Source organism: Nyctereutes procyonoides, unplaced genomic scaffold (assembly GCF_905146905.1).
Source record: "Nyctereutes procyonoides isolate TBG_1078 unplaced genomic scaffold, NYPRO_anot_genome, whole genome shotgun sequence".
Classification (NCBI taxonomy): Eukaryota; Metazoa; Chordata; class Mammalia; order Carnivora; family Canidae; genus Nyctereutes; species Nyctereutes procyonoides.
The window spans coordinates 22,261,211-22,280,564 of NW_026575117.1; the positions used below are offsets into that span (position 1 = coordinate 22,261,211).

Sequence of the window (19,354 nt, forward strand, 5' to 3'; positions counted from 1 at the left end):
TAGCCCTCCCACCTGGCTGGCATCTGCCTCCTCCGTCCCACTCCACTGCCCCCTCGCCCCCGTTGTGGTCTGAAAGAAGCGCTCAAGTGACTTCATAGATTTTGGCTGCAGAGATGCAAATTAGTCCGGATGCAGAAATACTTTGGTGACCTCTAGTTCTGTCAGGTTGCCCCTGGGTAACAGGGAACACAGTGCACTGGAAGGACAACAGGTGGCTCTCACCAGGGCAGATGCGCTCGGAGGCAGGAGCCGTCCCAGGGCCCCTCAAAGCTTCCGGACGGTAGCAGTAGCCAAGCAGCCAAGCAGCCTCCACTGGTGTCTCCTACTCGGGAGTCTTGTTCGCCCGGGGCCCGGGGGCGCGGGCTCCGCGACAGCGTGTCGGGGCGGGCGAGGGGAGGAGTCGGGGCTCGGCCAATGGGCGCGCGGGGGCGTGGCCAGGCCCGGCTCGGAGCGCTCATAAGCCCTCGCGCGGCGGCTCCCGCCCCGAGCCCCGCGCCCCGCGCCCCGCGCCCCGCGCATCCCGCGCATCCCGCGCCCCTCCGCCCGCGCTCGCCCCGCGCGCCATGGAGCCGCTGGCTTGCCCCCGGCGCCCCGGGCCGGCTCCCTCGGCCGCCTCCGCCCTGCACGGGCTCATCAAGTCGCCCAAGCCCCAGATGAAGAAGCAGGCGGTTAAGCGGCACCACCACAAGCACAACCTGCGCCACCGCTACGAGTTCCTGGAGACCCTGGGCAAGGGCACCTACGGGAAGGTGAAGAAGGCGCGGGAGAGCTCGGGGCGCTTGGTAAGCGCGGCTCGGACCGTGGGGGATGCAGGCTGGGCCGGGGGCTAGTGCCTCCCCGCGGGGGCTAGGGCCAGCAGGCAGCCTCGGCCCACGCCTGTGTGATGGGGGCGGGCGGCGGGACCTGCCTCGGCCCCGAGAGCCCCGGCACGAGCCGGCGCACGGTCGGGGCAGGGGGCCTAGAGGACGCATAGTGGCCCGCCTTGAGATGAGAGGGCTCCCCCCCGAAGATGAGACCCAAGTTGGATTTTGCTCGGAGCCTGCCGTCCGAAAGAGTGGGATGGGAAGAGAAAGTAGCAGGTGCTGACCTTAGGATGCGTTTAGTAAACGAGGGTGTGCTTGAATGGATGTGCGAGGTCCAGTTCCTCAGTCCCCTTCCTAGAACCTGGCGGTCCAGCCTGCTCTGAGTAGCTGCGCGGCCGCGGGGGCGGGGGGGGGGGTGGAGATGGGCTTGACACTTAGGTCCTTTCCAGCTCTAAAATTGGCTCGAAGTTTCACTAGGATGGGGTTTTTATTCTAGGAAACGTGAAACCAGGATCTAGTGCAAAGTCTCCCGTGGCCCAAGATACCTTTGGGTTTGGGACCTTTTCAGAAAGATGTCTAGTTAATGTGGGGGGCGGGAGATGGTAGTGATGATGGTGGTAGTGGTAGGAATCTGTGAGACCTTGAGCGATTTATTTTATCTCTATACTCAGTTTCCCTTTCTGCAGAACTGAAAAAAGAAAAAAAACAAACAACAACCTACAGCCCCCCCTCCCAAGCTGCTATGAGGATTGAATAAGATAAAAATGTGAATTTTTTTTAAGGATTTTATTTATTTATTCATGAGAGACACAAGCAGAGGGTGAAGCAGACTCCACGCAGGGAGCCCGATGTGGGACTCGATCCCGGGTCTCCAGGATCACGGCCTGAGCCAAAGGCAGGTGCTAAACCGCTGAGCCGCCTGGGCTGCCCTGTAAATGTGAATTTAAATCGATCCTGATACGTAGAAGCTGCAGTGAGAACCCCTATTTATATCTGGAAAGGCAAACCCTGAAAAGGTAGCAAGTTTGCCAAAAGTTAGTTAACAGATATGCGGTCCGTGTCCATAGGAATCACCTGGGGAGCTTCTTTTGAAATACATATTCTCCGGCTCCACATCCAGAGGATTTTATTCTACAGGTCTAGGATGGGGCCAGATAACCTGCATTTTAATAAGCTTTTTAGGGCAGATGCTCTAGGGACTGTTTTGCCAAATTCAGTCAAGTGCTGTTTAGGAGACGTGCTTGTGTGTATTTGTGTGTGTGTCCATGGTTTACCGTTGTGGGAGCGGTCGCCTCCCCTGATTGTTCACTTCTGCAGTCAGTAACTGGTTTGAAATTCAAGAAATCATTTCACTGGTGAAGGAGAGTGGATGCTGGAGAAAGGGACTGGATTATGGCTCATCAGCAGGGCCGAGTATGTTTTTCCTGCTAAGGCCTGGCACTGTCCCCAGCTGTCTGCTGCCAGGTTACGGCCATGGGGCAATCATGTACTTCCTGGCTTTCCTTTCTTTCTCTTTCTATAAAGTGTGAGGGCCCAGTGAGCCTCCAGGCTTGAGACCACTGGGCTCAGGCTTTGTCAGGGCTTAGCTGCAAAATAGCATGTGTCTCTTGGAGGACAGACTGGGTTGCGGGGCTGGGGTGGTCCAGAAACTGGGAAACTGAGATTGAAGCTGAGATCCCATCAGACTCTTGACCTGGGTCACTGTGTGTGTGTGTGTGTGTGTGTGTGTGTGTGTGTGTGTGTGTGTGTAAGAGAGAGAAAGATCTCATTGATTCTGGAGTGAGATAAAGTAGCTTTCAGTTTTCAAACCTCAGTGGCTGTAGGCAGGGATTCCAGCTCTTATTACATCAGAACAGAGAGAATTCAGAAGGTACTCCCTGGCCTCCTGCCTCTCGCTGTGTGCAGGGAGCCAAGGTCAGTAGGCATGGGGCTTGCCCCAAACCACCCTGATCCACAGACCACCCTGTACCTCTGCTGAGAACTTTCTCAGTGTCTTCTTCCTCCTTGGAGAGTAGCTGCCTGCTGGGCTCATGGTTTCTCGGTTCTGGAGAGGACTCCTCTTCCTTACCCCACCCCCACTCCTGCCTCTTCACTGTCCTCCCTTAAGAGAGGCTGACGGGGTACCCCAGGATCCTCTGTATGGGAGAGGGGTGTGAGGATGGCCCATGACATTCCTCCAAAGGAACCGAGGTTGTTGGTAGGGGCTAGATGCAGATGAAAGCCCCCTTTGGGGGACTCCCATCCCAATATCCTCTCTACCTCTCTAGTACATTTCTGCTTCCCAACCCGCCTACATGAGATTAGCAGGAGCCAGATGGGACTGTCCGAATGGAGGGGCACGTGGGCAGACTAATGGCTACTCCAGGAGGGCATCAAAGGAAAAACAAATATTTGCTCTGGATCTTCTGGTCTCTCCGAGTACATTCCTGGGATCCAAATGACATTTCCTCTTGTGACTTTCCCAGGTCCCCAGACAACCCCTCCCCTCAAAAGAAAAACACCTGCTGGGGTCCCTGGGATGGTAGAGTCCACCAAAGCCTTTGGGACAATCTGTATGGCTGTCTTCTCTCCAAGTGGTGCTGTGAGCAGCATTAGGGGAGTCCAAGTGGATAGTGATCTGCTTCTGTGTCTTCTACATGTCGGACTGCTGCATGGGATGTGGAAACATTTGAACATGACCAAGATGGTCTGATCCCTTCACTGACAGATGGGAAAACTGAGGCTCAGAGAGAGGATAGGACTTGTCCTGTGGCTGGTTAGTGGCATGCCTGCCATGCAGGCTCCTGACTTGACCACCCCAGGCTGTGGATGACCAATACTGAGTCTTGGACTGGGAGTTGGCCATGAGCTGAGCCCAGGCTTGCCTCTGTGTGCTTTGTCATTCCAACAACTAGCGCAGGCTGCCTTTCCCAAAGCTCCAGGCAGTGCTGAGGGTGGGAAGAGTCACTGGGAACCAACTCCCACCCCCACACATGCTGACTATGTTGAGGGATCCTGGTTGGGTGAACTACACTACCTACATTCCTGGTTTTTACCTCGTCAGGAAGGCCGTGTAGCCCAGAGTCAGACAGTCAGGGTTCCGGTTCAGACTATTGCTTACCAGTTTTGTGACCTCTCTGTATCTCTGTTTCCTCCTATTTTGGTGAAGGAATTGGACCCGAGAGTGGGCATTATAATAATTCTTACCTTGTAGGGTTCTCAGAGGATCACATACGATCGTATAGGTAAAGTACTCAGTACAGGAGTTATTGTAGTGTTATTACCCCAGCAAGGCTGGTTTTGGCTCTAGGCCCTACCCTCTCCTGGGGTACCCCATTCTGGGTCTGTGCTGCCCTGAGGAAGAGAATGGGTTGTGCTGAGCTTCCCGAAGCCAAACCATTTTGGTCTTTGCTTTTTTCAAAGTCCTAGTCTCTACTCTGGCTCCTGCTCCAGAGAAGGACTCCACCTGGCCAGCCACCAAAGGCCTCTTCTGCTTACGCTGCCCTCTCAGCCCTGACTACACCTGCCTGCTCAGCAGCAGGGAGGGAGGCTCCGGCTGCAGGCGACTCTTGTCCTTGGGCTGTGGCCAAACCACACAAGAGGGCTGGGGCGGGGAAGCTCTTTGCCCGGCAACCTGGCGAGTGGGCAGGAGCAGGGCTAGGAGGGGGCGGGCACAGCATGAGGTTTAAGGGAAGCAGCTCAGGCTTCCCCTCCTTCCCGGCGCCCGTTCCTGCTCCCTGCCTGGGTCTCTGGTGGGCTTGGTGGGATGGTGCGTCGCCCGCAGACCCATCCCCACTTGGCCCAGGATAGCTAGGCCCGCCGAATCTCTCCCTTATCTAAAGGGGTCATCCTCCGGCTCCTCGCCCCGCCTCCCAGATGGCAGCTGCTCCGTGAAAGGCCAGAGAGGAGTCAAGGATCTTGGCTCCAACTCCTGGTGATAGCCATGACCAGAGATGCCCAGCTGGCACCCTGTCTCCTGGGACCTGAAACCAGCACCTCTAGATCTTCTTTTTTTTAAGACCCTCTGCTGTCCTCTCCTGAGTCGGGATTATTCCTGACCTGAGTTCCTGCAGGGAGGCAGCGTTTAGGCAACACTGAGCCCCAACACTCATCTCCCCGATGCATTTGTGGATCGCTAAGTGGGACAGGGTGGCTGGTGGTACTGCACAGCCTGGCCCAAAGCAGAGGGTGAGGCATTCCCCTGGGCAGAGGTGGGAGGCAGGGGGTTGGAGGCAGGGCAAGGCATCTGCAAGAACTTTTGTCTTCCCAGATGGCAGCTTCTGCAGGCAACACCCTTCCATCTTGGTTCTGCCTTGGTGTGTCAGGGAGCCTTAGAGGTCGGTGTACCTTTCTGGACTTCAGTATTTGCCTTTTGCAAAATGGGATGGGGAATTAGTCCTGCTGTCTTTGCAAAATGAGCCAGCATCTATAGGACTTTTACCCAAGCAGGTTAACATAGACGTAGCACAGCACCTCCAAACAAGCCCACTACAACGATCCTTGGCCAGCACCTTCCTGGTGTAGTAGCCGGTGCCCCACTTCTGAAGAAGCTCAGCAGAAAATGCTAGAGTTTGGAAGGGAGCTTAGGGGCCTGGTGTATAAATTCGTGAATGGTTCCTTTCTTCCTGACCTTTGTACAAACCTTTCTCTCTGCTTATAATGCCCTTTGTGCTCCTCCCAGCTTACCCCCTTTGGCTTGGCAAGCCCTACTCATCCTTCAAGATCTAAACTGAAGTTTTCTCCCAGAGATGGTTTTCCCCGCTCCCACAGGCAAAGAGCGCTCTCATCAGCACTCCTGGAGTGCCTGGGCAGGCAGGCACCTCCGCTGTCCTGTTCATCGCACTAGACTATGGCAGATTTAATTGCCAGTCTTCTCAGCCGACAGAGGACCTTGGTGCCGGGACTATCCATTCTTTGTCTAAATCTCCAACACCAGGCACATAGTAGGTGTTCAGCAGATATTTGAAGAATTAATGCCCTTTAACTTTTCAGATGAGGGCATTAAAACTAGCCACAGCAGTTATCCAGATCGTTTAAGCGGCTGGTCATGAGTTGCATGGTTCCATAGGGACAAATACGAAGCAAATACCTGGCTCTTGACACCCAGGCCACTGATCCAGCATTCACATTTACATTCTCACAAAATTGTTGCGCCTGCGTGTCCTGTTCCCACCGAGAGGTAGTAATATAACATATTACTTAAACCTGGTTACTTTGGAAATATAAAAGGGGCTCTATTTTTTTAATTGGGATGAGCTTTATTATTATTATTATTATTTAAGATTTTATTTTTTTGGCGCCTGGGTGGCTCAGTGTTTGAGCATCTGCCTTTGGCTCAGGTCATGGTCCTGGGGTCCTGGGATCAAGTCCTGCATCAGGCTCCCTGCAGGGAGCCTGCTTCTCCCTCTGCTTATGTCTCTGCCTCTCTTGGTACTCAGTGTCTCTCATGAATAAATGGATAAAATCTTTAAAATTTATATATTTTATTTATTTTAGAGATAGCACAAGTAGGGGGAGGGGCAGAGGGAGAGAGAATCTCAAGCAGACTCCCTGTTGAGCAGGAAGCCTATCAAGGGGCTTGATCTCATGACCCCTGAGATCATGATCTGAGCCAAAATCTAGAGTCAGATGCTTAACTGACTGAGCCACCCAGGCGCCCCTAAAGGGGGCTCTATTAATAATTATACCGAGATTGTTTCTAGACATGTGGCCTTCCTACCTCTGGTGATCCATTCGGTAATTGTTACCCTTCTCCTTGGCTCTAGTTAACATAGTTTAATTCTAGAGAATGGTTGCCCAACTAACTTGCAGATGAGAACAAAGTTTCCCTCAAATTAGTCCTTGTAACTGAGGTTGGCTCTCCACCCATACCTGAGAAGAAGGGCGGAAAATCTTATCTGGGCACTCATCCCGTCAGTCAGGGGATCAGCCCAGTGACTTAGCCAATTACTTTTTCGTGATTGTGTTCACCAGTAAGCAGTTCTTGAATGCTTTCTGTATGCTGAGCTGCTTCTAGGCCTGCGCTCTTTCTGCATTTCCTTTACTTTGACACACTGGCCAGTAGATGGCTAAGGGCAGGAATAGGCTGGGGTACAGTGGCCCAGCCCCACCAGGGCAGTGACACATAGTTCTCCTTGTATGTCACCTGCTTAGAGACTAGTGGAGGCCTAATGACATAACTTGTTTCCTTCATAGGAAGTGCCAGCCAACTGTTATTTCCTAGGACCTAATGTGGATAACTTGAGGTAGGGAGGATGTTGGGGTTTGGGGAGGGTCCTTGACCTAGCCCCCTGAGGCCAGAATGTGAGCTTTCAGGAAGAGGGAATCGTTCACTGAGGATTAACAATCCTGACATGGAATCCTAGGCTTCCAGAGTTGAAAGAAGTGAATCTCGGGGTTCAACTTAATGTACTCTCTACCCACCTAGGGACTCCCAGCATTGCTCAGAGCCCCTTTTTTGGAACCTTATTTCTTTTGGACTTTGTTAGACTCTCCCCTAAGCCTGTGATGCTTCATCTCCTCGTTGTATAGGTTTGTGTGTACGCAGTGGTAATATGCCTAGTTTTTGCGTATATGTGCATCTTAAGCTCTCACTATTTCTGTTCCATCATCTTCTGGGTCTATGATTTATATATGATCTTTTTTTTTTTTTTTTTTTTTACTATTAACACAATGCTTGTGGCCTTTTATCTGAAGAGCTCATAGGACTTTCTCTATTGTCTGATTTTTAAAAATAAAGGATTTTAGAAAAGTATGACTCCATAAAATCTCCCCTTCGAGGAGAGAAAGGGGTGTGGAGACAGGAGTATGCAAGATTGCAAGATTGATGCTGCAAGTAGAATCCTTGTAGCTGGAGAAGGATTCAAGCCCTTTCCTCCCCATCCCCCTCCACTCCCCCAGCCCCAGACTGCCCCCCACCCCAACGCCCCCGCCTGGTCCTCAGATTCTAAGCCAGGGATTTTTCTGTTTAGCTCATCAGGGTGGTTTGGAGCAGAAGGGCGGGCGGGTCATGAAGAAATCCCCTGAGGTGCAGGCCTCTCCCCATCCTGTCCCCTGCAGCTGCGGTGTGGGCCTCTCCAGCATCTTGGGGAGGAGGCTCCATGGTGACAGGTCCCTCCTGCTGCCTTTGTCCCCCCTGCCCTGCTCCAGGAGGGCACAGGAGCCGGGCCTCCCCGCTTTCAAGGATGCAGCTCCAGGGGCGGAGCGGGGCGGAGGGCACATCACCGCCCGTTGCCGGGGTGACCGGGCCCAGCCATTGTGAGCAGCTCCCCTTATGGGATTAAGGCTGTTCCGCATTCTTGTCCGGTGGGGAGCGGTGGGGAGCGCAGGCCTGCGTGGCGCGGTCCCTGTGAGCCCGAAGCCATTGTCTGCCTCCAGAGCCCTGTGAAAGGGTGGATTAGAGGCCCCTCCCCTGGAGCTGTGGTCCCCCCTCTTTGAACCTTGAGGAGAGGCAAACCCTCCTGGGAAACTGTGTGAAGAGCTGATCTCAGTCTGGGCCTTCAGATTCTTTTAGCACGTCTCCACCTCCCCTGAAGAGGAAATCTTGAATCTACCATTCGTGTCCTCGGACAGGACTGGTCAGGGACTGGCTGGCCCTGCAGCACCCTGCCCACCCTGCCCACCCCGCCCACTCCTCAGAGCCCCCCCATCCCCTCACTCGTATGGCTCATCCAGGGCATCGGAGCAGGAAAGTACCTCACATCTCTTCCTTAAGCCTGTTGTTGCACAGAAAAGACAGTCGAGGCTCCAGGAGGGGGTGGGACTTGCTCCTGGGGACAGTGACAGAGTCCAGAGGAGGAGGACCCAGGTCCCCCAACTCCCCCAGGCTGTGTATTCTGCACATGCCCGAAAGGCCCATGTCCCTCCCGAGAAAGCACTGGGGCTCCTGGGGTCTGAGAGTTCTGTTTACTGGTGGTGACATCTTGACAAGTTTTTCATTTCCTGTTGCCTCACCCCACCCTTCCTGAACCCACTGCACTTCCCCCCCCCCGCCCCCCCACCTACCTTCCCCTCCCCCTAGGCTAGATTCTTCTTTTTTTTTTTTTTTTATGATAGTCACAGAGAGAGAGAGAGGGGGGGGCAGAGACACAGGCAGAGGGAGAAGCAGGCTCCATGCACCGGGAGCCCGACGTGGGATTCGATCCCGGGTCTCCAGGATCGCGCCCTGGGCCAAAGGCAGGCACCAAACCACTGCGCCACCCAGGAATCCCCCTAGGCTAGATTCTTTTTTTTTTTTTTTCCTAGGCTAGATTCTTTTTTTTTTTTTTTTCCTAGGCTAGATTCTTATACGGTGTTTTCACCTTTGCAGCCAACCAGGCTTTGAAGGCTTTGAAAGCCCCAAGGACTCTGTCTGGTTGTTTGTTTGTTGCTAGGAGAGGGACATTCCTTACCTAGACTGAAAGACTGGTGTTGGTTTTTGTTTCATAATTTTGTTGTGTGGTAAAAATATATACAATATATAATTCATCACTTTATTTTATTTTTAAAGATTTTATTTATTCATTCATGAGAGACACACAGAAAAAGGCAGAGACATAGGCAGAGGGAGAAGCAGGATCCCTGCGGGGACTCAATCCCAGAACCCCAGGACCACACCCTGAGCCTAGGCAGATGCTCAACCACTGAGCCACTCAGGCATCCCTAAGCATTTTAAACGTACAGTTCAGTGACGTATTAGGTACATTCACAATGTGGTGATTTCCAAAATCTTTTCATCAGCCTGCACAGAAGCTCAGCACACCTAGACAATGGCTCCGCACCCCGCCACCCCCATGTCCACCACCCTCCACCCTGGGAGTCGCTGTTCTACTTTCTGTCCTGTGCCTATCCGGGGTACCTCCTGTAAGGAGAACCGCACATCCATACTTGTGTGTCTGGCTTATTTCCCTCAGCGTGATGCCTGCAAAGTTCATTCATGTTAGTGCTGGTTGGACCATGACAACTTTGAGCAGGTCATCAAACCTCAGGGGGTACTGGTTTTCTCACCTCTCAGTGAGGATGGGGAAACTTTCTGGGCCTACCTGTCAGGGTGGTTGGGAGGCCGATGTGTTTACTGTTGCAGCAGTGCTTATTCGGTGCCCACTGCGTGCCAGGCACTATGGGTGGCATCAGGGATCCCATGCTGAGCAAACCAGGCCAACCCTTGTCCTCTTGCTGTAGAATGGCAAGTTTGCTTTGTAAGTCAGAAAGCATTGGCCTCACAAATGCGGGTTGTAGCTTCCTGGTTCATCTGTGGACTCTGAGTAAGGTCAGTGGCCCATAGTCCTTCCTGCTGTGTGGACTGTGCCTGACCTGGGTGAGCATCTTCTCTAGAGATGGTGCTCTCCATCCTCTTGGTCACCTACCCTAGGGAGGGACAGACTGGTTTCTCTGGGTGCACACTGTGGACTTCGTAGCAGCCTCAGGTGGCTGGGCTCCAAATTCCCAGAGTATCCTTAGGGATGCCTTCACCTGCTAGACCTTTCTCTCCTCATCTCCTGCATTCTCTGTTCCCAGGTGGCCATAAAGTCAATCCGGAAAGACAAAATCAAAGATGAGCAAGACCTGATGCACATCCGGCGAGAGATAGAGATCATGTCGTCACTCAACCATCCCCACATCATTGCCATCCATGAAGGTATAGAGGCAGGGCATTCGAAGCAGAGAGAGAGAGAGAGAGAGAGAGAGAGAGTGTGTGTGTGTGTGTGTGTGTAGGAGCAGTCAGAACACAAGTGAAAAGGATACAGGCTTTAGAGTTAGACAAAAGGATTTGAAACTCAGCTGTAAGACTTTGGGCAACTAATTTAACTAGGCTCCGGGTAGGCCTCAGTTCCTCATTTGCAAAATGGCACAATCTCACCTCCGTCATAGGGCAGTTGCAAAGATCAAATTAAATGTCATGGAGTATCCAGCTCATGGGAGAAACCGAACGGATGGTAGGCTTTCTTGTTGTCATTGTTAGGTTTTCTATAATTGAACAATACCCTCCCCACCCCAGTGAGATCCTCAGCATTCTGGGGGAGGTTGGCACATAGAGACCTGCACCTGTCTCAGGTGCATGGATGATCTTCATAGGTCCCAAGAGCCAGGCCTCCTACAGTCTGATCTGTACACTGAATCATTCCTGCCATGGGGCTGGCTCCTACCTTTCCTTACCTTTCTTAGGCTCTTGTCGCTCTGACATCGGTGCTGGCTTCCCACCCCCATCTGCCCTGTTCCCTGTGACCCAGACAACAAAGTGAGCAAGAGAGGGTGACGAGGGGAAGTGGGGGAGCACTCTCCCACACACATCTGTCTGCTCCCAGCCTTTACATAATACCAGTTAGATGGGGAACAGGGGTAGCAGTAGCAGCAAGAGGGAGGGAAGGAGGCCTGTGGCTCTGCCCTCTGTCTGAATATTCCTGGTGGGAAGGAAAAGAGAAGTCTTTCTTGGGTTCTGTCCACAGGAAGTCTAAGGGCAGAGCCAGTGATGTGGCCCCGTGGCCTGAGCCTATCCCATAAGAAGCCCAGGCAGGTGGCTGAGAAGGCTAATTGTATCTCTGTGTTTCCCCCAGGGAAGAGTGGGTGATGACAGAGGATTGGCTAAGCCAGGTCGAGCTTGGTGATTGGGCAGATAGAGAGACTGTGCGAATTCTCCCCCACACCCATACCTCCAGCTACGTCTGGGAGCTGAGTCTTGAAGCTTAGGCTGTGGATTCTCCTGCACCTCAGATTCCACAGTTGTAGGGGCGTCACGGTTCCTATGTGACCGGCAGCACCACCTCCCCATCCATCCCTAGCCTGCCAGTCATCAGGAGATATGGATGGGGGGCCGGGGGCGGGGGGGTGTGGGACTCCAGTTTTAGGAACACAACAGCTCTCCAGAGTGTACTCTGGCCAGCTGACCTCCAGTGTCATGGCACAAAGGTGACATGTGCCCTACAGACATCTGGAGGGCCACAGGTATAGGGTCTCACCTGGGTACCCCCCAAGGAGACTGGGCCACCATGTGTCAGGGCACTGCTTGTGTGGGAGAGAGAAAAGCACTGTCCTCCTGGCCATGTATCCAATAGCCTGGCACCTGGGATTCCTCCGGGGAGAAGCCTCCTCTCTCCGCTCCTTCTCCCAGGCTAGATAGCAATAGCTCTGGGGCTGGCTGAGCAAGCCCAACTCCTAGGACTCCTTTGACACAAAGATGCAATGTCATGGATGTACGTGTCCTGACACACACACAAAGCCAGAGGGCCAGTTTGATGAACTAGTCCTTCCCCAGCTTTCCAGGCAGCTAGAGCCAGGACAAAGCCTGAATGGCACATGAGCTGGGATGGGCTCATTGCCAGGAAGTCAAAGATGCTGAGGGTAGTAGATCTCTATCTCAGCTTTCCATGGTACTGTATAGTTTACAAACCACATTCATCTACCTTTATCCCTCTACTGATCCTTCAGGCAAACATTATTATGGACACTATTTCCAAATCTGTACACCGAGGATGCTGATCATAAATATACCAGTGGGCTCCACTTATGAGAACTTGCTGGTGTGTCAGCCTCTATGCCAGCTTGCTTAGCCAGCCCCAGAGCTATCGCTGACTTTCATCTATTTCTTACCCAGCCCTGCTGGGTCAGTGCCCATTATATTCCACTCTGATGTATCCGGAAGAGATTTGCCCACAGTCACAAGGCATAAAAGGACCAGATTCCGAACCAGAGAACCTGAATTGTCAGTTTTGCCCATCCACTGATGTCCCTGCCTTCCTGGGAATTTGCAGGCTGGTCTTAAGAATTCTCAAAAGGCTGGGGCACCTGGTGGCTCACCGGTTAAGCATCTGATTCTTGATTTCGACTCAGGTCATGATCTCAGGGTCACAAGATCGAGTCCCGTGTCAGGCTCTTCACTCAGCATGGAGCCTGCTTGTTCCTCCTCCTTCGCTCCTCTCCCTGTTCCTGTGTACATGTGCTCACTCACTCTCTCTCTCTCTCTCTCTCTCTCTGAAATAGATAGAGAGATAGAATCCTCCAAAGCCTGAACTTTCAAAGAGAGGGAGGATAAGCCAGTTCCCTTGGCCTTACCTCATGGCTTCTGGAAGATGATGGGAGCCTCACAAGCCCTTTCCCTGACCTTACTTGCCAACTGACCCATCCCATTAGCAGATATCCCTGCAGCAAGGTCCTGTCTGATTTGGGGCGAAGGAGGAGTGTGTGACCCCCGGAGGGGAGCAGTGTACTCTGGAAGGGCCTGACATTCCCACCTGGCTCTGCCCCAGTGTTTGAGAACAGCAGCAAGATTGTGATCGTCATGGAGTACGCCAGCCGGGGTGACCTGTATGACTACATCAGCGAGCGGCAGCGGCTCAGTGAGCAGGACGCCCGCCATTTCTTCCGACAGATCGTCTCTGCCGTGCGCTACTGCCACCAGGTGAGTGCCCTCCTGCCCAGCCCTGTTCTGAGGGGTGGTCCCTGGGGCTCTGGGACTCAAGCACCAGAGAGATTCCGTGACCTGTCCAGGATCCCCTAGGGAGACCAAGCAGAGGCAAAACTCAATCTGGACTCTGGGCCCTGTGGGTGTTGGTGTCTCTGGCTGTGGCTCCTGGGGTGGAAGGCCCCATGATCTGTCGCACTCTGTTCTGATGAAATGGGTATTCCCAGTCTTCCCATGTTCCCCCAACTTGGCCCCTTTTGTGTTCACCTCACTTTCCAGACTAGGCCTTCATGTCCTCCTGTCCCTCTTGGTGACCTCCCCCTGATGCCCTTTCCTTGTTCCCTCTTTCAGAATGGGATTGTCCACCGAGATCTCAAGCTAGAGAACATCCTCTTAGATGCCAATGGAAATATTAAGGTGAGCCTCGCTTCTTATTTCCCACAACTCCCTACCCCACCACAGCCCTTCTGCCCTGTTTCCTAGCCAAGTGCTTATCTTTAAGTGCTTAGGAGATTCCAAAAGGGTTGAGCAAAGGCTCAGACTTAAATGTTGGTACCAATAGGGAACTGAGCCATCATCCTTTCCAGACCTTGTTTTTATGGATGAAAAACTGCAACCTCAAGATACGAGGTGGCTTACCCAAGGTCCAATGGCAAGGGAGTGGTTGAGTCTAGGCTATAACCAAGGTGTGCTGATTCCCCAGCCAGTGCTCTTGACATCACAGGTTGACAGGAGTCCAGATCTAGGGTCAGCTCCTGCACACAACCTTGGGACTGGCAGGGAGAGAGGGCCATGGCCTGAGTTCTCCCCACCTGCCCACATGCACATAGGTGCACATTAATCTGCCACCATTTGGTAGCTCCTTGGCACTTTTCCCCATAGACCAAGCACCCCAGCACCAGCTTTCTGCCTCCCACAGCAGAATTCCCATGCCTAAGCAGTGAAGCTTAGGTCTACGAGATGTATGCTGATGGGATAAACTCAGATCTCAGGGCTGGAAGCAGGAGAAACGACCAGGGCTGGCCCCTGCAGGTGCCGGGAGGGCTCTGACCCTGTACTCGGACACTCCTCAGAATCTTCCTGAACCCAGCACACAGTCCCTTCCCTTGAGTGGCCCTTGAACTCATGCTCTGAAGCACGCTAGCGCTGAGTTAATTCCCTTTAACTGGCCAATTCCCAGAGCAGGTGGGGCTTTCTTTGATGCTAAGCAGGGGGAGGGTAGGGGAGCCAGAGCCAGGAAACTCACATAACCAGACAGGCACGAACTTTCCCATCTGAACCAATAATCTGTCTCTTTATGAGCTTCAAATGGTAACTGCTTGATAAGAGGCCATAAAGCCATAAACGAAGGAGCCCAGGGTTTCATAAACATCCCTTCTCCACCCTGGACACATATGACCCTCTGCTGGGGGTGAAGAGGCAGGGAGCAGTAGGGCATTGGCCTTTGCTTCCATCTGAGGATAATTAGGGGAAAGGGTCTCTCTGGGGAGTGAGAAGATAGGCTTAGGGCCTCTCAAGCCCTTAGTATCAGATGGGTCAGGGGGTCCTGAAAGAAGTTTCCTTCTTCTGGGCTCTAACCACAGCCCTGATCTTTGTTCTGACTTCACTATTGCTTCTTAGCTATACTGGGGTGACCCCAGATTTCTGCCCAGCTATGGGCAGAGATGAGCCCTTTGCTAGGAAGGGCAGGCCAAACCTTGCACAATCATCAGTAATGGGACTGGCTTGTTTCTGAGGGCCATAGTGTTGGCATGAGAGGTCAATTCTCTCCTTAATGTCTGCTAGACCCTTCCTTCAGTCACTAAGTGTCTACTGAGTCCAATCCCTGGGTCACACCTGTGCTAAGAGCTGCAGCAGGGGTGGGAGCAGAAGGAGGTGAGCACGAGGACTTACTGACATGGTAATATGAGGAGGGAGAACTGATGAGCAGAGCCTATAGCTGGCCTTTGGAAACTGGAGGACTTTGTGGGAAAAGGAGGTCTCATGGGATGTGGGCTTGCCGGGTCAGGAGGATGCTTATAAGCAGGAGAGTGCATCCCTGGAGAGGGGCCGAGCATGAGCAGAGGGGCCTGGGGAACAATGAGGACCCTGGAGCCTGCACACACCTGGACAGTCCTCGCTGACCCAACCTCTGAAAGGCTCACTCTTGCAGGGCCTGAGCTGTGTTGTCAGTGCCACGGGGGGTGGGGGTCATGACGCTCTTTCCTCCTGTGAGGGCCTGGGTTCCCCTTGGATCTGGAGGGGGGTTTGCTGAGAGCTGCAGAACAATCCAGGCCTCGGCATAACCCCTGCCTGTGTTTGACCCAATTCTACAGATCGCAGACTTCGGCCTCTCCAACCTCTACCACCAGGGCAAGTTCCTGCAGACGTTCTGCGGGAGCCCCCTGTACGCCTCGCCGGAGATCGTCAATGGGAAGCCCTACACGGGCCCAGAGGTGCGTGTCTGCTCTCCACCCACAGCCTGCCTCCACCACCGGCTATGGTTCTAGATTTTCTCAGAGAGGTGGGCTAGTTTTCCAGTTATTGCCTTTTCCAGAGCACAAAACTCAGCCACCACCCTTCACACAAAAGTAGTGACTTGCCAGGTCCTAGCAAGTTAAGTCATCCTAAGGAAGGGATGACCTCAGCGCTGCTCTGTTTGTGGCTGCCCCTCCTCCGGGCAGATGAACAACACCTCTCCTCTTGGACTTCAGTCCCTTTTATAGTTCGGCCTCTTTGCTCCTGGGTCCTAGAGGGAGGTGGTCCTCAGATGGCTCCTGAGTTCACCAGCGTATACCTCTTTCTTCTCTGGTGTTGTTAGAAGCCCCTCCAGCCTGTGGCATTCAGGCATCCGTGCTGACCATCCTTCTCTCTGCCTCCCTTGCTAGGTGGACAGCTGGTCCTTGGGGGTCCTTCTGTACATCCTGGTGCATGGCACCATGCCCTTTGACGGGCAGGACCATAAGACACTGGTGAGACAGATCAGCAATGGGTCCTACCGGGAGCCACCTAAACCATCTGGTGAGTGAGCGGTGTGGGTGCTTTGTCCTCCGCCCTCCCTCCCCCCGTGTCCTTCCCTCATTCCTGAGATGGGAACCAACCAGGGGCAGGGATGGGAAGAGCACTACACCCTCCTGCTATGCCCCCTGTCTCCAGGATCTGTGACCTCCGAGAGGGGAAGTGGGATCCCTTCCCTCCGGTTTGGGTATGGGCATGCTGCTTCATACTTGGGAAGTGTTTCTGATGGTTTACCTTGGTTCTTTGCTGCAGTATCCTCATTCCCTAGTGCTTTAGGGCTCATCCTTAGAAGTCTCTTCCTCCTTTCAGATTGGGTGGAGAAGGCAGGAAGAAGGGTGTGAGAACCTTGGCTACTCTTGAGCACAGCGCCTGCCCTCAGGGTTACATTTCAGTAAAGAGAAGAATATACTAACTTGCAGCAAGACTAAGGAAGGGGCCCTGTCCCAAGGGGCTGAGGGATGGAGAAGAAACAGGCAGTCAATCCCAGAAAGCTGGAGGCCGTGGGGAGCCAGCCTGGCTGTGGCCCGTGCAGAACCCAGAAGGGACTGGACGTGTCTGACACAGGGGTGTACAGCCCTAGCCCAGCTCAGGGTGAACTGGCGAGAGGGCCTGCAGGGTGCCTGTTCTCCGGGCTACCAATCTGAAGCACCCCCGTCTTTCTCTTCCAGATGCCTGTGGCCTGATCCGGTGGCTATTAATGGTGAACCCCACCCGCCGGGCCACCCTGGAGGATGTGGCCAGCCACTGGTGGGTAAACTGGGGCTATGCCACCCGTGTGGGGGAGCACGAGGCTCCGCTCGAAGGAGGGCCCCCTGGCAGCGACTCCGGCCGGGCCTCCGTGGCCGACTGGCTCCGGCGGTCCTCCCGGCCTCTCCTGGAGAACGGGGCCAAGGTCTGCAGCTTCTTTAAGCAGCACACGCCCGGAGCGAGCACCGGCCCCGGCCTGGAGCGCCAGCATTCACTGAAGAAGTCCCGCAAAGAGAATGACATGGCCCAGTCTCTCCAGGGGGACCCAGCTGACGACCCCTCCGTTCGCCCTGGCAGGGGCAACCTCAAGCTGCCGAAGAGCATCCTCAAGAAGAAGGCACCAACTGTGGAAGGGGCAAGGGGAGACCCTGAGCCCGGCCCAGGCCCCATGGACCCAGGACAGGCTGCCCCCCTGCTCCCCAAGAAGGGCATCCTCAAGAAGCCTCGGCAGCGGGAATCTGGCTACTACTCCTCTCCTGAACCCAGTGAGTCTGGGGAGCTCCTGGACGCAGGAGATGTGTTCATGAGTGCGGACTCCGAGGAGCAGAAGCCCCCCCAAGTCTCGGGGCTGCCCCTCCATCGCAAAGGCATCCTCAAACACAATGGCAAGTTCTCCTGCACAGCCCTGGAGCTCCCGACCCCCTCCACCTTCGGCTCCCTGGATGAACTCGCCTCCCCTCACCCGCTGGCCCGGGCCAGCCACCCCTCAGGAGCTATGAGTGAGGACAGCATCCTGTCTTCTGAGTCCTTCGACCAGCTGGACTTGCCCCAACGGCTCCCTGAGCCTGTGCTGCGGGGCTGCGTGTCCGTGGACAACCTTATGGGGCTTGAGGAGGCCCAGGCAGAGGCCCCTGGAAGCAGGGGCCTGAGGCGCTGGTGGAGGGAGTCTCTGGGGGATAGCTGCTTTTCCCTGACAGACTGCCAGGAGGTGACCGAGGCCTACCGCCAAGCCCTGGGGGTCAGCTCAAAGCTCAGCTGAGGGGGGAGGGGGCACTGCCCCACCCCAGGCAGGTTCTAAAATGCAGCTGGCTGCTGCACCCTGAGGGGAGACTGCCACCAGCCCCACCTCCCAGTGGGAGACCAGCCTCCTGGTCAGGAAGACTGAGGTGGTTTGCAGTTGAACCCTAGAGAGGGCTGGATGGGCAGTGGACAAATAACGCACATGCAAGGTTCCAGGTCTTCTACCCTGTGAAACAGAGAAGATAGTAAAGGGGAAGCTAGCAGAGAGAGAATGGAGGGGAAGGCCCGGGGCCTGTTCAGATTACCCCCTTCCTTGTTCACGCAGTAGGGCCACAGAGGTCAGGAGAGAGCGCCCTCTCTGTGCCAGTCTCCTTTCTTGCAGTAAGTTTTGTGCATGGTGACTTCCTGCCAAGGCGAGGATGGAAGATCTTCATGTACAGGTCCCATCCCCACCTACCATTAGAACTGGAATGCGGCACCCCCAGTGTGCCTGGGGTGTCCTGGGAGTGGTCTCCTCCCGGATACCCTTCCTTCTTTATCTCAGAGGTTGTGTTCTCTTACTGTTGTCTCCTCAAAGGTTCTCTCCCCTTTCCCATCCTTCAAACCTGGCCCAAGCCTCCTGGACTCGCTGCTAGGAATCTAAAAGACTTGAAAAGGCTCAGGCTGCTGCTAATGGACTTCATCTCACCGGGCCCAGATTCCCCTGGAGCCCACCTTGGACCTCGAAGATGCTAAACTTCTCTGGCCTCCAAGCTGCTCCTGCTACTGAGAATGGATAGTTCTACTGCCCGGGCTTCTAGGACCCTGGAATGCCGTTATTTATTTTTTATGTGTTCAGCTCTCTGTCTTTAAAAAAGTGAATCTAGCTGTTTTCAATAACGTGAATACTATGTTCTGGAATATCCACTGTGACGTCTACATTTTGTGAACAGGGAGATCTTTTGCAGTGATTCCCTACCGATCAGGGAAGGGGGAGTGGGTATCAATCCACATGTCCCGCTGCAGTCAGGAGGGCTGCAGTCAGGAGGGCGTGTCTCTGGCTCCCTGGCTTGGTGCCCTGACTCTGTCTATCTGATGGTCCCTTGTCCTTTGCGGTTCCAAAAAGAACCGCTCCATTAAAACCAGAACTGTGACTGGAAATTGGCCTCTGTTCTGCTCGGGCAGGTGGGGTCAGGGTTTTGAGCCTTCTCTTAACCCACACTCCCCCTGGGCTGTCACAAGTGGGACTTGGAGCACCTGCTCCTTAAAAACAAAACACAACTACAACAATAAACCCAGCTCTTGGCTCCCAAAGGCTCCCGTGCTAGAGCCGGGGGCAGTTCTGGCCCGTTAAGCACACAGGTGGGAGAGCCCCATGGAGTTTCCCAGTTTGCTCTTCAGCCTTTAGCACAAAAGCAGAGCTGGGTTTGGTGTATTATGCGGCCCAGCCCCTGCCCTCCCTCATCTCCCGCCCCTCCCCCAGCCATCTCTGTCCCCTGCAGCTTGAAGACCG

At 54.1% G+C, this 19,354-nt stretch overlaps 1 protein-coding gene across 1 annotated transcript; it reads left to right on the top strand.

Annotated features, from left to right (window-relative positions):
- Window positions 1-490: 490 nt before the first annotated feature.
- On the top strand, window positions 491-18,996 carry NUAK2 (NUAK family kinase 2). The gene is made up of 7 exons (XM_055334275.1): window positions 491-782; window positions 10,278-10,398; window positions 13,004-13,155; window positions 13,510-13,575; window positions 15,474-15,593; window positions 16,026-16,158; window positions 16,824-18,996. The coding sequence occupies exons 1-7, from the start codon at window positions 564-566 to the stop codon at window positions 17,879-17,881; spliced, it is 1,869 nt and encodes a 622-aa protein (XP_055190250.1). The 5' UTR covers window positions 491-563; the 3' UTR covers window positions 17,882-18,996.
- The last annotated feature ends 358 nt before the right edge of the window (window positions 18,997-19,354 follow it).

Excerpts from the sequence above, each read along its gene's own strand:
- NUAK2 (XM_055334275.1), top strand. The coding sequence starts at position 564 with ATGGAGCCGCTGGCTTGCCCCCGGCGCCCCGGGCCGGCTCCCTCGGCC. Across the intron at positions 13,576-15,473 it reads ATGCCAATGGAAATATTAAG|ATCGCAGACTTCGGCCTCTC; the intron begins GTGAGCCTCGCT and ends CCAATTCTACAG. Across the intron at positions 15,594-16,025 it reads AGCCCTACACGGGCCCAGAG|GTGGACAGCTGGTCCTTGGG; the intron begins GTGCGTGTCTGC and ends CTCCCTTGCTAG.